The 16,674-nt window shown below is 48.0% G+C and overlaps 2 protein-coding genes across 3 annotated transcripts in view; one reads left to right on the forward strand and one right to left on the reverse strand.

Annotated features, from left to right (window-relative positions):
• Nucleotides 1-16,674, forward strand: part of LOC139049975 (zinc finger protein 436-like) — a 28,590-nt gene extending 11,916 nt beyond the window's left edge. For both annotated transcript variants that reach the window (XM_070525922.1, XM_070525921.1), the window contains exons 3-4: nt 4,930-5,056; nt 7,269-16,674. In XM_070525922.1, the coding sequence (XP_070382023.1) occupies nt 11,332-12,414 (1,083 nt within the window). In that variant the 5' untranslated portion in view covers nt 4,930-5,056; nt 7,269-11,331 and the 3' untranslated portion in view covers nt 12,415-16,674. The remainder of the gene's footprint in view (nt 1-4,929; nt 5,057-7,268) is intronic.
• Nucleotides 24-549, reverse strand: LOC139049530 (uncharacterized). Its single transcript, XM_070525066.1, has one exon. It carries the CDS (start codon nt 547-549, stop codon nt 82-84), a length of 468 nt encoding a protein of 155 aa, XP_070381167.1. The 3' UTR covers nt 24-81.

Here is a 16,674-nt window from a genome sequence, read left to right on the forward strand (position 1 = left end):
GCACTACCCCGGACTTTTTTTTTCTTTATTACATGGAAAAGAAAACTGAAGGTGTATTACTGAGTGGACACAACTACACACCTAAAACTCAGGCAAACACACACATGCATCCAACAAGTGCATCCAGTCTGGCGGAGGTTCCTGCACAGCGTACACACTTCTTACATACGCAGCACTTTCGCGAAAGAAGGATTTTGTAGTTCGCGGGCTTTCGGCATGGCGATCACAGAGTCTGCTTCTCCACAGGCTATATAAACCAAGCACAATGAACATGTCATAGGGAGGACCACCTGTAAACTTAAACGGTAGAAACCTAATTGAGTATGGAGTCATGTCAATGTCCTTTTTAAGCGTCCTTTGGAGAATATCCCAAAAAAATACAGCGCCCCTACAGTCTATAAAACAGTGATCTATGGTTTCGGCACGTGGACAGAGCCGACAGTTTGTTGACCACGGCAGAAAGCCACCCCTCGAATTCAACCAAGTTTTAACAGGGAGTGTTTCCGAATGTAATTTAAAGAATGTTTTTACTCCAGGAAGCACACACATTTTTCGGACGCGTTTAAGTACATCCTGATAAGGTCGGTTTAAATAAGGTGCACGATGCAAAGGATCTGGGAAAATAGTCAGCCAGTGCCGCAGAAATTGCTTTTCGACTCGCTGTGAACACGTACTCCAGGCTGTATCTAACATTCAAGAAATGTGTCAACAACCTCCTTGAGAAAGCCCCAAGGAGCCTGTGGGACATCTTTGACATTTGATGACACTACTATGTTAGGAACATAATGAACTAAACGCAGTTGCAACATTTCACGCAAGAACGGATGGTCACTGTCTCGAAAGAAAAACAGGCGAGAAACAATTTGCCTGACGAAGAGGTGTACTAATCCTAGACCACCACGTTCAAGGGGGAGAAACAGATTGTCGCGCCGCATCCATTCACAGCTCGAACTCCAAATGAATGTTGCAAATACGCGATGCAGTGCCTGAAGGCGAAGTCTTGAGCAGTGCAGTACTTGGAGCACATACATAAGACGGGAAGCTAAGAAAACATTACACACTTCAGCACGAAAGAACACTGACAAATTCCGCCCCCGCCATGAATTCACTTTCCGTTGAATTTTGCCAACTTCTCCCGACCAATGAGGGTTGCTATTTCTATACTGCGAGAGAGGCACACCTAAATAACGCAGATCTTCTTTCCATTGGATTCCTGCGTAATGTGATGGCATTGTGGCCCATAACCCAAACCAAAAACCTGAACTTTTTTCAAAGTTAACGCTTGCACCAGAAGCAGCACAAAATTCTTCTGTAATTGCAAGAGCAGTGTTTACACTCTTTTTATCGGTACAGAAAAAGGCCACGTCGTCTGCATACGCAAGAACCCGAACCTCATTAGTCAGTAATTTAAACCCTTGGAAATTTTGTTCTTTAAGAATGCCCATACAAAGTGGCTGTAAATACAAGCAGAACAGAAGCGGTGACAAGGGGCATCCTTGTCGTACTGATGATAGAAGCCTAATCGGATTGGAGAGAGAGCCATTCACTATAAGCCGCGTTGAGCCATTAGCATAACATATCCGGACACCTCTAAGGAGCAGAGATCCGATATTTATATGCTCTAGTAAAGTAAACAGGAATGAGTGATTTACCCTGTCGAACGCCTTAGCCAGATCTAGCTGTACCATTGCCACCTGTCCAATCCCCTCAGCTACACACTCTAGCACCGATCTCGCAACATGAATGTTCGTCTGAATGGACCGGCCCCTGATGCCACATGTCTGATGATCACCGACCACAGATCTTATTACAACTTGCAAACGGTTATCTAATACCTTAGCAAAAATTTTATAATCAACGTTGCATAAGGAGATAGGCCGATATCCGTCAACTTTTTGCAATTTAGACTCATCATCGCTTTTGGCTATAAGGACGGTGTGTCCTTCGTACATTGTGGCGGTTAGGTACCCTACTTCCAAGGCCTCACGGTACACCTGAAGTAATAATGGTGTTAAGAGGGAACGAAAACACTGATAAAATTCGGCAGTAAGGCCATCGGGGCCGGGCGTCTTGCCCTTCGCTAACGAATCGATGCATGAAGTTACCTCATTGATATCAATGGTTTCGTTTGTATAATCGCACTCATCCTGATTTAATTGGGGCAGCAACGATACAATTTTTTTGGAAGCATCTGTATCCAATGGCATATGGTCTCGGAATTGTTTTTGATAATGTTCAAAAAATTGCACTACCCCGGACATGCTATTCAAGTGTACGTTTTGGCCATGTGAATAGTACGACGTGCTGATACGCTGGTGTTTACATTTGCATTTTGAGAGGCAAGATCCGCTATCACTCCACCGCGTCAAGTGCCGCATCTCTAGAAGAGCAAGAATGTTCGTACCATTGACAGGTACATCGTACAGTGCTAGAACATCGATTTTGATGTACAATATCCATATTAAATAAGGAATTCAGAAATAGACAACGTTGACTTTTAGGGTTATTACTGCTAGTTTCGACAGTTGTCTCTCGTTCTTTACACTTTTGAGCGCGCATATATTTCGTGTCTTCAATGCGAAATAGCTAGATAAACATTCGTGGATGAGAGTTCTTTCTGACAGCATACTGGCTTCTCACGGCAGCACTGTACCAGATTAATGAGACCCGAGCGAGACAGCTTCTCACGCAACTTTGTGGAACAACCCAAATCTTCTTTTCCGCTTCGCATAAGCTTGTGATATATTCCTGGGAAATTAACTAATGTGTCAGTGTAACAGCACATGTAAGTCCACAGGCCTGTGTGCCACATCTTACCAAAAAAAAAAAACGGGGACGCAGCCATTCCCTCAGATGGTATGATTTTGTTCAGCGGCCGATTTTGAGGAGGCCGGTAGGGCGTTGCTGGTGCCGCGTCGTCACGGCACAATTATAACTATTCGCCACGTCGACTTTAATACCGGTGTCGATGCCATCAACATTGCCGGCTTCAGAGAAGCGCGATTGAATACCGCGCAAGAGAAAAGTACAGTGTACACCACCGATGCGAAAACATACAATTTTAAAGGACCGCGACGGAAAGCGCTTCTGTTGCGACTTCGGAACTCTTGGCCGTCGCGACCGAATGTTTCTGCTACGACGTCAGAATTGGTGTCGTATCGTCGGAGTCGCTGTCAGGATATAAAGCTGTTGTTCCGACTTCAGAACTCTTGTTGTCGCGACAGAATGCTTCTGTTGCGAAATCAGAATTTCTGTCGTAACGTCCGAAATGTCTCCCAATTAAGAAATGTCAACAACTTCTGTCGTACAATAGAATTTCTGTAGTTGCGACAGGAATTCCTTTTGTCTTTTTCAACCGGGCACTACAGAAGCTTGTCGCATCACACAATTTCAGTGCACTTCTGTTGTCATCATTGGGTATATGCTGCGGCGATAGGTTTCCGTTGTGGAACAGTTCTCTGTAGTACAACAGAAGTTTGTCCGTTACTTCAGGAACACTTCTTTTATGACAACTGGGGGCCTGTTGCAATGATAGGTTTCTGTCGTACAACAACATTTTTCTGTAGTACAACAGAAGTTGGTCGCATTACTTCAGGAACACTTCTGTTGTGACAATTGGGGGCCTGTTGCCACAATAGGTTTCTGTAGTATTTCAACAGCTCTCTGTAGCACTACAGAAGTTTTTCGGGTTACTTCAGGAACATTTCTGTTGGGACAACAGGGTGCCTGTAGTGATGACAAATTTTTCTGTAGTACTACAAAAATCTGTTGTAGAGCTTCAGCTTTCTGTTGTAACAACAGACATACAACAGACTGTACTTCTGTAGTAGCAACAACAAATGTCTGTTGTACATCGGAAAAGTCTGTCGCTCCATCAGGAATCTGTAGTTACTACAGAAAAATCCTGTTGTACAACAGAAATTTCTGTAGTACTGAACACAACCTCTGTTGTCATTTTCAACTGGGTCTGGTGTTTTCCTTTCACTTTCATGCAATTTCTGCGCCGTTATAGGCAAGATGTGCACCTGGCTACAACACTTGCAGCGCTATCCATACAGTCCACACTTTTACCGTGCTTTGGGGATTTCGGTTGCATAGTTTAGTGATATTACCCCCTGTATTAACACTTCCGCATTTCTTTCCCAGCTAATGTGCTGTCTGCAATACGACTCTTACATATGCGCATTGAGCAATCTTTTTGAAAGTTGTCCTATATCCTATTGATGGCCTAAACAGGAACATTGTCGAGGACCGCCGTTTTAGTGCTCGTAATGAGCTGGTAAACCTGCAGTGCTTACAGCCGGTGGTTATGAACTTCAGCTACACGAGTCAGAAAATGGGGTTCGGATAACAAGTCTCTGAAAGGCGAGTAGGAATTTCGATGATGCACGTGTCATAGAGGGTCAATAAATTTGGGGCATACGTCAAAAAAAAGGTAAATCGCTCGGTAGAAATGCATCCACTCAGTTTTATCATTGTCGTCGTCGGCGTCCGGCTGTCTGCTGCTCATAATAGATGAACAATAAGCAAGAACTTTGTGAGGCATCTAATGTGCTTATTACTAGATAACACAGCAAATATATTGGGCTAAGAGTTTCACACACAAGAGACCCACACGTCATTTTTCACTTCGCGCACTGTCATGTAGATATTCTACCCGCGGTTTGAGACAAAACGTGAAAATCTTCACAAAAATCTAACACTGTACAATCTTTATCAAACTCGGCTCCCCCATCGCCACGAAGATCTCGCATGCATTCAGGACATAGTTGTAGAAAGGAAAGCAGCGCGTATGGAAGCACAGCAGTAAAGTTTCCCTGCCACTAAAAGCTTCTTGCCTTGCCCTATAATTATGAAACATCCATTTCCTACGCATTGCCCTTGCACTAGGGCGACTGAACACCTTTACTATATGTTTATGCCACGCAGGTGCCGCTGAAAATGGCAGCAGAAGTTGCCAACCCCTGGGGTCCATCAACAGGATCGATAACGCAAAGCCCAGCTCAAGCCCCGCTGGCATGGAGGAAGCATCCGCCAACTCTGAAGACGGCACCACGTAAGTTCGCATTTAGAAAAGTTCCACTAAAAGGCAACTTACAGAGGCGAGGAATGGTTACCCGGTATAATAATGATGCATCTACTCGTTGGGAGGGCAAGCTCTGATGGCTGAAACAGATACTGCATCAGCACTTTTCAGCGTTCGGCCGAAGCGGCTGGCCTTGCCATACTTCATGGTCCAAACAGCGCTACTGGACGCCGCACAGCAGTGTCAGCATCCCATGCCGCAACCAGGACGCTACACAAGCTCGCCCGATTTTACAGCCCCTTAACACACCGAAATGTGCGATGCTCTAGCAAGAACGTAGCCAGCTTACTGACTCCCCATTATGTAATATTTAAAGATTGTGAAGGGAAGAGGCTCATCACAGTTGAGGCTCATGAAATGAAAGGGTTCTCCTGTAACAATCCGGCAAAAATTAGGCTGGCACTAACAAACTTGCACGAGGGATAAAAGTTCCCATGACCGAAATGCCAAATATCAGCTGCTGTGCAGGCAATACAGTGTCGGAGTAAAAGAATATCTTTAGCTCAGAATCTACTACCTAAGTACACAGGAAAAATGTTATGAATGTGTTGCTGGCAACACAATGTACGAGTATTGAATCTTGTGGCATTCAAAGAAATGGGACAAAATCGTAACTGAAGCAGCTGCATTTTAGATTCGTCAAATACCTTAAAAAACTGAGAAACTCAAGTAACAATATTATATCTTAAGAACCGCCACGATTTAGTCAACTGCACCAGATAACACATTTCCAGTGCTCAAAATTCATGTATTACACAGCGCTGTGAAATTTTCAGTTTTAAGGGTAGATCATTCACCAGATCTCGGAAAATTGTATCGATTTCTAGGAAATTGCAAAAGAATATAGAGGAAGCCTCCAATTGCGATACTCCAAGACATGCACCTAATAGAACTGCGATATATATATATTTTCATGTAGTTGACGTTGTGAATTCTAGGCTTCTATTCTTCTTAAGCTTAGCAATTTCATAATTTTTCCTACTTGCAAAATTATATAAAAGGCATTTGCCGGAATTTAACTGGCTCTGTCAAACGAAATTTGATTGTATGATAGTTCTTATTTCATCGGTAAGTAATGCGGTCTCGATGCCGACCAAGCTGGCATAATTAGAAACCACGTAGAAGGTAACACCATACGGCTCGAACCAAACCATAACATTGCATGAGCCACATGAACAACCGCAACAAGACTAAATACAAGTATACAAGTAAAAAGCCCATTACCAGTAGATTAGCGACCAATGTTCATCTAGTGCTTAGCCTAGACATTTCAAACGAGCAACAGGCTGTACGGAAGATATAGCACACTGTACGCGCTGTGTCTGCTCTACAGCCTTTTGTATTTTTCTTCACTAAACGTTAGAAAAGATGTCGTATCCGCAAAGCCCAAACTCACCGCTTGCAACGTTCGTTACCTCACCGAGAAAAACAAGATACACTTCTTCGGCCGCATATTTCAGCCATTTCACATGAAAACACAGGAGTATTTGTCGTATCTGTTGTTGTTGCGTATGGTGGAGTAGACTAGGTGTGTGTTGTTCGTTCGATGCCTTCGGCAGGAAAGGTGTGCCATTCGAATTCGAGTCAAACGGTAAATGACTTCATACAAACACTGCAGGAAAAATTCGATATGTAGGGCTTGAGCTAAGACGTATGATGTCCGACGGGGAGTCGGTACACCTACACGTGTCAGAAGGTAACGTATAGTTCGCCTTTGCGCCATTTCTATTTCTTAAAGCGAGAGCATCAAGTGACTAATTGCACTGGATAATACCCGCAGAAAAGCGGATTTACTGCCGTCCGAGAAAAATTTCATGTTTTGATCGGCTTAATTGCTTATCTAACCCCCACTACCATGCATTTCCTCTCCGTTTGAGTACCAAGAAATACAAAAACCACGGTTTACTTAATACATTATGTATAGCCTATGTGAGACAGGTATGGGTCTTTCCTATTTTGAAGCTTAGCCACACAGAACATCAAAGCCAGCAGTGTTGAATTTATGCCAAGCTAGATCCCGAATCGAGCGCCAAGATTAAACGCATTCAGTTAGCGCTAAGGTTCAGAATGTCGCCTTATCATTAACACACGATTGTATGTCAACCTCACAATTGTCAAGAAGAGTTTTTCGCCTTTCATAACAAGAGTCAGCAGTCTTGAGCTTTTCTCCGTGTCGTTGCAGGAATGCTCGTGGAACCAGAGGAAAGGAACAGCGAGATTTGTGCGGTGCCTGTGGGAATCTTTCGAGCAGACGGGATGCCTTATACGGGCCCACCAAGGAACACGTGGATGACAGTGCCAACATTTGCAAAGCATGTGGTCTTGCGTATGTGAAGAAATCTAAGTTCATAGAACATTGCGGCAACAGTACTGAAAAAAAGCACGAATGCGAGACCTGTGGTAAACAGTTCCGCCGGGCAGATCACCTAATTCAGCATTACCGCACGCACACAAACGAGAGACCCTACAAATGCAGTGTATGTGATAAGTCGTTCCGACAGTCTAATCACTTAGATATGCATATGCGCACGCATACAGAGGAGAGACCCTACAAATGCCAAATGTGTTATAGGTCGTTCCAGCAGGCTAGTCATCTAGATGACCATGAGCGAAACCATACAGAGGAGAGCCGCCACAAATGCCAAATATGTAATAAGTTGTTCCGGCAGGCTAGTCATCTGGAAAACCATAAGCGCACGCACACCGGTGAGAAACCCTTCATTTGCAAAACTTGTGGTAACTCATTCGCGCAGGTGGCGAATCTCCGTAGACATGAACGCGCTCACGCAGCGGGGAAATCTTGTGTGTGCCAAAAATGTTCTAAATCATTCGAAAACGAATATGATCTGAAGATACATGTAGACTCGCAATGTGGAAACAGTCCTTTCGTTTGCGAAGTCTGCGATCGATCCTTTCATAACAATTCAAATCTCCGTCGTCACCAGCGAGCATGGCACGCGGATAAAACACCGTATGAGTGTAAGCAGTGCGGATGTCGATTCGCAGACCAAGAAACGCGCGATAGGCATGTGTGCCCAAAGGAATGCAAGATTTGAAGGATTGCGTGTTGTCTTTCGAAATTGCACGGCAAGACATCGTCGCCAGGTGTACTTATGGTGCTTCAATGTCGAAAAATACGGGAGGTCCTGGCCAGCCGTCACTGCTCCATGAACTATGTTGTTGGGGAACGTTGCTTTATCAAACTGACTTCAAGACAAACCCTCATGGGCTCCAAGATTGTGTTTTGTGTAACTAGTTCTGAAATGTCCACAAGAGATCGTTGACCCCCCATTTGGTTAAAGAAACCCCTTGTGCACTCCTTTTAACAGTGTACTAGCAAACAAGATTCATTGAAGGATATTCGTAGTGGTTTTGCGGCCTAAGAAGAATGGAATATCTCTCATTAGGAAGCATATGAGAAAAGAGGTCCTGCATTATAATCAACTAAAATGCAATGTCCGTTCTTATATGATGTCCAAAGCCCATGTCACCTTCGAGAGACAACACTCTCAGATGCTTTTACGACAAGGCGTAACTTTATTGTACGCGCATGAAAATAATTTGCTTCAAATTTTGTTCAGTGCATTGAGTGTTCTTTGGCGCGTGTATTCATACCGCAGATGTTTGTTCTATACCTTAAAATAAGCTGATGATTATAGTGAGACTGTATTAGATTCAAATGTATTGACACTTCTCTATATGATATGGTCTCCCACGAGGAAAATTTTCAGTTATGTTTTATTGTGGCGGAATGTCTGAAGCTTTATGTATAGCTTTTTATGCACTTCGGAAATCGTCTGTCTTCAGTCCCAGTGCTTTCTAGTTGCAGCTATAAAACCTTTTAGCCCGATGTGACAAAAGTTTCTGTGCAATAATGACAAAGGTTTGACATGACAAGTCAGTTTTCATATATGTTTACACGCTTCCTCCAATACAATGTTCCTGTGAACGCGTTTCACCGGCTAAAAAATGTTAGGTTACCGCTCAGCACATGACGCGCCTGCACGTATCAGAACCTTCTCAATATTTCTCACCAATCATACATTTTTTCTATGCTGTAGTCGAACCTTTCGTAATCAAATTGCATGGGCAATACGAAGACAGCTGTGCCTCCTTCAAGGCTTGCACGCACCAACGATTACGCAACACTCTTCAACGAATCGTGCAGGAATTTCCGTCAATCGTTTGCCGTCAATCGCTTAATGGACAAGCGCCGTCTACGCTCGCAACTATCTTTCTGCCCGAGTGTAACTCTTGTTGTGCCTTCCCGTTCCCCTATAAAAGAGTTAGTGGCCTGACTCAACGTTCTTGCTAGTGTATTGCTCACTGTCACTAACACGTGGCATCTCGTAGAGGTACTTGTTGTGACCGGATACACCCAGCAAGCCATGAAAACAACGTAAACATTGTCATCGGTCAGCGAGCTCGCCACACCCTATGACCACCACCTGAGTATATGCTCGTCTGGCCGAGAATATTGGGAAGAGATGGCCCAACCAGCAGTTCCGATGACAATCGTTGCGTCGCCAGCAACAATCGGGCTGCAACATACAATGAAGCCACCATTCTGCCGCAGATCATCGTCTAAGATACGGAAAGCTGGCTGGAAGCCGAAGCATAAATCGCCAAATCTAACAATTGAAAGTGCGACTAGCTGCATCATGGCTATTTTTCATTAAAATACATCGTCGGAACATGGTTTGAAAAACGATACTCCGGCATAAGAGCGTTGGAGCTGTATTGGAGGGGCTTCCTACGAACGTTCACGATCCCCATGTGCAAGGGGCAGGTCAAAACTATGATATAAACCGAATGAACACATCGCAATCTTCACGGAAGATATGAACCGTCTGTTAGGCATGCCCACCCAGCCATGTCGCAGAAGAAAGCGTGTTTCCTCATGCGCAGTTTGAGATAAGAAATTTACGCTGGACTGATTCGTAAACCAATAACCGATGAAGAGCATCGCGAAATTTCCAACAGAAGCCACATCGACAAGACGCTGGAAATGTGCACTCGGCAACATAGGCCGGCCTAGGGGACTCGGCCGTTCCCGTGGCAGACGTAACTGGCGCCATCCATTGGGAGGGCGAGAAAGCAATTCGGTTTCCCTTGTACTACCTCCTGGATCGGCGCGCGGGCGAAATGGAAGGACCTCCTGGATCGGCGTGCGCTCGCCGATCCAGGTATTCCTTCCATTTCGCCCCTCCTCTCAACCCTACTCTCCTTGCCCTCTCTCGCAACACCCTCACCTTCGACTGTCTCCGCACACGCCCGGCGGCCCGCAACCTGCTTGGCCCACTGCATGACCGTTCATGTTGTGTTATCTGCTATTATCGGGAAGCATGCGCTTCTGTCCGTTTACCGGCGTGTGTATCTTTGTCAGTTTCGTGGTGCTCGATAACTGTGTGCTTGTGCTCAGCGATGTTTCACCCATCTCACCACTCGTGCGGCTTGTACATCATGCAGTGGTGCACGAATACCTCAAAAACAAGCCCTGTACGCTTGTTCTGTGTGCCTAAAGACAATAGCTGAGTGCGCAGACCAAAAAAACATCAAAAGGCACATGTACACGAACACAGCCCTGCCCATGTGCTACACTTTCCTCTTACCGGTAGAGAAAGCTGACAAGGTTGTGTTGACAAGCTTGTGACAAGAGTTTGACAAGAGTTAGCTTGCCATTCCGCCCTTAGTGCTTTTTTGTGTATTTTTTCTGCATGTTGGTTCAATTCGTGTTTGGGTATTATTTAATAGCCGATGGGAAAAACTGCGCGAGCAACCTTCATGTGTACGCATGAGACGCTTTCTTTTTTCTTCTGGAAAGCATGAGCATTGCAAGTGTCATAAATGCAGACTTTTGCAGTTCGTGTTTAATATACAAAGGAGTGCCCGCAAGGCACGACTTAGTGCCTTAAGTGACGTAATTTTACTACTAAGGGCCAGACAATGAAATCTTCCTTACCTCAGTAAGGAAGCCTTCATTGCAGTGAGGCTACCTTATGTCACTCTGAAAGCTTCCTTACTGAGGCGCCCTCGGTGAAGGCTTCCATGGTACTTCCTCAGCATAAGGAAAACGAACGCTTCCTGCGACCTTCCACGGCGACGACAAGATCACCACCGATGCCGTAGGGACGCTCGCGGCGTCTCTGAGCCGTAGTGCTCAAGCTAAGCCTCAGCGTGGTCAGGATCGGCGTCCGGGGACTGCCGACCTTGTCCAGCACCGCGAAAACCCGTTGACCACGATCATGGATGTGGAAGCTACCAACGGCGATAATCCAGCAACAGAAGTATATCCAGAAGACCCGGCGGATGGATCATGGCTCACTGCTCGCGGCCGGCGGAGACGCCGCGCCGACGATACGTCTGACCCAGCAGCCCGCCGCCAAGAGACGCAGCATTCAAACCAAACTGTACCACGACGACCCCAGAGACCACCACCTCTGCGCATTGACGATTTTAAAGTCATCCTGCGCCCGAGAAACGGTCTCACATTCGGTGAGTGGCCTCGCCACACTCTGACTCGCGCCGTCGGCATCGAGGCGCGCCTCAAGGAACAGGAGGTCGACGAACTTCACCTACGTGTTCAACGTGCCCAAAACATCGCCCTCATCAGCACGCCAAGTGAAAGAATAGCGACCAGCCTTAACAAGATGACATCGCTTGCACTTGGCCCGCTACGCTACCCCATCTCAACATACATCGCCTCCCCCGATAATTCCTGCAAAGGAGTCATCACAGGTCCCGACACAGGGACTACATCAACCGAACTTTTAGACCACCTGTTGGCACCTGGGGTGGAAATCCTCCATGTTCGCATGATGGGGCGAACAACAACGGCCATCATAACATTTGCTGGCCTCAGGGTACCGCGCTACGTTAGGTATTATGGGGCCGAGTACCGATGCTACATACACACCCCGAGGGCCCAGGTATGCAGCGTATGCCTCACAGTGGGCCACCGTGTGGACGTCTGCCCCACGCCAAGCATCAAGCGCTGTACCACATGTGGGACTGAAAACCCATCCACCATGGAACCTCACCAGTGCCAGTCCCGGTGCCTGACGTGCAAAGGGGATCATCCGACAACCGATCCCAGCTGTCCGGGCCGGGCACGAAAGCCACCCAACAAGCAACGAGTGCGCCAGGAACTCGAGAAACAAAAACGGCAACAGCATCGTCCTATGGCCCAATCTGGAGAGCGACGAAGCCGATCGCGGTCCCGTTCCCGATCTCGGTCCCGATCCCGGTCACGATCTCGGAGCCGAGGCCCCTGCGAGTGTTCTAAGAACCGCGAGCGGGTACCGCCACCATCGTCATCATCATCCTAATCACCACCGTCGTCACCACCACCAGTGGCACCACCACCGGCCAAGAAGAAGCCGCCACCACTACCGCAACAGCTACCATTAGTAACGCCCGAAGGGCCAGCCGGACCTAAAGGGGTAAGTTGGGCGGAGGGCCCGCCACCTTCACTGCGCAAATCTCCCTCACACTCATCCGAACCTCAGACCCTACCACAAACTCAATCCCAATCCCAGGCGCCTCGCGCGAAGATCCCTCCCCAGTCCACAACTTCATTGTGCCGCGACCTCCAGCAGGAGCTTCGAAGAGAATTACACCGAGCTATACAGGAGATGCGAGAAAGCATTCTCACGGAGGTTAAGGAAATGATCCGAGCCGCCTTTGTAGACTTCCAAACCACCGTGCTGAAACCAATGCTGCATGAAATTACTAACGAACTCAAGCAGAGCGTGAGAGAGCTCACGGCACAACCCCTTCCCCCTAAATCATCCTCCTCCTCCTCATCTTCACTAGTCGCACGCGCTACACCAACCTCAGCGCCGTCACTAGCGACAAGCGAGCGCGCTCACCCGTACGTTCGCCCATCCCAGCTACAGAATGATGGCGCCTGCAATGCGAATGCAAAATAGAACGACGGGACTGACGATGTGGCAGTGGAATTGCAGGGGGTACCGTTCTAAACGGGGCTCGCTGCAACAGTACGTTGCCGCATCGTCAGAACCGCCGGACATCATACTTCTCCAAGAGCCGGGCGCCACCCTAGTAACTATCAGTGGCTACGAGGCCATTAGGGGCTCGGACGAGGCGAAAGTGTGCGCGCTTGTGTCCAGGAAACTCACATATACCCATAGTACTCTCACGTCAGATATCCCTCATCAAATTATCGAGGTTGTCCCCGCGGACACGAGACAAAATAGCCTGTACATCTTAAATGTATACAGTGCACCTCGGGCTCGGTGGGACAATTTTCAGTATCTACTCTTGGAACTCATCAAGTTGGGCCCGGTTTCCGTAGTGTGCGGTGACTTCAATGCCGCACACGTGGCCTGGGGCTATCGCAGTAACACACCAAAGGGCACCCGGCTTTGGGACCTCACACATAATCACCGATTCACCCTCATAACAGATCATACCCAGCCTAGTCGCCAGGGAAATAGCGTCGAGAGAGACACTTGCCCGGATCTCACTTTTACCAGGGGGGTCCAGGGCGAGTGGCTGAACACTGGCGAGACGCTGGGTAGCGATCACCATATTCTCATCATCCGCATCAATCACGCAAGTTACAAACGCCCTGAAAAGAAAATTTGCATCACAAATTGGACCAAACTTCGCGTAATCCGTAAGGATCGAGCCTCAGGAGATGACAGCCCCAAAACGTATGCCAGTTGGCTCAGTGATTTACGCAATGATCTAAACAAAACGACTAGCCGCATAACCACGACGACAGAGACCCCCGAGGTTGACCCGCATCTCCTACATCTGTGGGACGCGCGCCGAGGTCTCACGAAGCGATGGAAACGGCAAAAGTTCAATCGAAAATTGCGCTGCAGAATATCCCAAATTACGAGAAGAGCTCAGGAATACGCAGACCAGCTAACCAGTGCTAACTGGCAAACGTTTTGTGGTAAGCTAAGTGGTACGCTGGGCACCGCGAGAACGTGGGCAATCCTTCGGTCGCTAATAAATCCGACAAACACGACATCCCATAAAACCCGGCAGCTTCAAATTTTCCTCCACCAGTACGGAGGAGACGGAGACCAGCTCCTGAAGGACCTTGAACAAAGGTATCTCTCCCGTGGCTCTAAGCCAAGCTATCCGGACTATCCGTATAGAGAAGAAAGTGACCCGCTAGGCACTGACATAACTGTCCAAGAAATCAAAGCCGCACTCGCAGACATTCATAGGAACACCGCACCCGGAGAGGACGGGATACGCTATACTCTACTGCGAAATCTCCCGGATGAGGATGTGGAAACGCTCTGTGCTATGTACAATCAGCACTGGCACGCCGGCACTCTTCCTCTAGAATGGAGACGTGCCGAGATCACTTTCATGCTCAAGCCCGGAAAACCCCTGTCGATCCAAAATTTACGGCCGATTTCCCTCACATCGTGCATCGGAAAGCTGCTTGAGTATGTAATCCTAAAACGGCTTCAACCTTTCTTGGAGATGCAAAATTTCTTTTCCCACACACAGTTTGGATTTCGCCCCCATTTGTCCGCTCACGATGTTCTTCTTCAGATAAAAGAGGACCTCGTTGACCCCCCCCCCATCAGGGCTCAGACGAGAGCTCTTTTGGCGCTTGATGTCAAAGGAGCTTTCGATAACGTTTCCCATGGTCTCATCCTTGAGAACCTGGTCCACTCCCACTGTGGCTCCCGTATGTACAATTACGTGCGAGCCTTTCTCAAGGACCGTGTAGCCACAGTGGGAATGGGCCCATATCGGTCAACAGACATTAAAGTTACCGGAGCGGGGACACCTCAGGGGTCGGTGCTCTCGCCGACGCTATTCAACATAGCTATGGCGAGACTACCCCAGTTACTGGAGAAGGTTGAGGGGCTATACCACGCGATATATGCTGGCGATCTGACTCTCTGGACGTGCACCGGCTCGGATGGAGACATTCAGGACCGCCTACAGGCGGCGGTGGATATAGTGCAGGCATACTTCGCGACTGGAGACCTTGAATGTGCGCCAAATAAATCAGAACCATTACTAATCCGACCGCTCAGCAGCTATGAAACGCCAATTCCAGTGATTGAAGTGAGAATACAAGGCATACCAATTCCCACTGCACAAAGGGTCCGAATCCTTGGTTATCACCTACAATCTAACGCCAAAGCTCACTTCACGGTAGATCTCCTTGGTCGACAGTGCGAGCAAATCATCGGTATGATGAGGCGCGTTAGTAACCGCCGCTCAGGACTCAAGGAAGCCGATATGCTGCGGTTGGTCAAGGCATGCATTATCAGCCGGCTAACCTATCACCTCCCATACCACAACCTGACGCTCTCTCAGACCAACCGTATAAACACAATTATTAGAAGAGCCGTCAAACAAGCACTCGGAATTCCTGTATATGCTTCTACGGAACGACTACTTGCTCTCGGGGTACACAATACCATCGAGGAACACATCGAAGCGCACAGAGTGGCACAACTCGAGCGATTGAGACTGACCCCTACAGGCAGGCATTTGCTCGCACGGCTGGGCTACCCACAGCATTCACCCTCTACGCGAGAGCATGTCCCAGTCCCATCAAACATCCGAACCTTACTCACCATAGCGCCCATACCGCGCAATATGCATCCAGAGCATCATAATGGTCGCCGGGATGCACGTGTTAGATACCTTCGGAAACTCCTCAACGCCCAGCCGGAGGGCACCGTCTATTATACCGACGCTGCCCACTATGCTCTTGCGACCAGAAACAAAGAAAGACAAGTGTCGGTGGTGGCGGACGATCAAGGTAATATCGTCACCTCGTGTAGCGTCCAAACCAAAGCTACGCTCACAGGGGAAACGTTGGCCATAGCACTCGCTTTCAACCACATCGTCGGTCACATGGAAAGATCCCCAAACCACGACCACATCATCATTACAGACTCACAAGACGCATGTCGGGCCTACCTCAGGGGTCATATTCCTCAGGAAGCCAATCGCGCTCTCACCAGCACACGTAAGCTCCCCGCCATTCCAGATCCCTCAGTACCACGCATCAGGCTGATTTGGACACCTGCTCATGCCTCACTGTCGGGTAATGACCGCGCTCATGCGGCTGCCCGAGAGCTAACCTGCCGGGCACCTGGCAGTGAGGCGAGCAACCCATATCAAGCCTCCCAGAATTTGCCCAACACATGCCGGGACACTCTAGACTTTTACAGACTAGGGCGCTTGCAATATCACCCACCTCCCAAATCTTTCTCCCGGGATGAAGCCGTATCACTGCGACGGCTTCAAACCAACTCGTATCCGAACCTCCTCTTTCTCAACAAACTCTCCCCAACCTTATATCCCACCACCTGCCCAGGGTGCGGTGCACCACCGACGACGTTCCACGTCACGATTGAGTGCCAAAAACCACCTAAGGATATCCCTCTTCTACAATCCCCCCAACCAACATATGCGCAGTGGGAGGCAATCCTCCGTCGCTCCGAGCCTCAGGTCTGGCTGGCCCTGATACGACGAGCACGAGCGGTGGCGACAGCCATTGGGGCCCTGGACTGAGGGCCCCAACCACATAAATCCTTTCACTTTATAATAAAGTTTCTTCTCTCTCTCTC

The sequence above is a fragment of the Dermacentor albipictus genome, chromosome 9 (assembly GCF_038994185.2).
Source record: "Dermacentor albipictus isolate Rhodes 1998 colony chromosome 9, USDA_Dalb.pri_finalv2, whole genome shotgun sequence".
Classification (NCBI taxonomy): Eukaryota; Metazoa; Arthropoda; class Arachnida; order Ixodida; family Ixodidae; genus Dermacentor; species Dermacentor albipictus.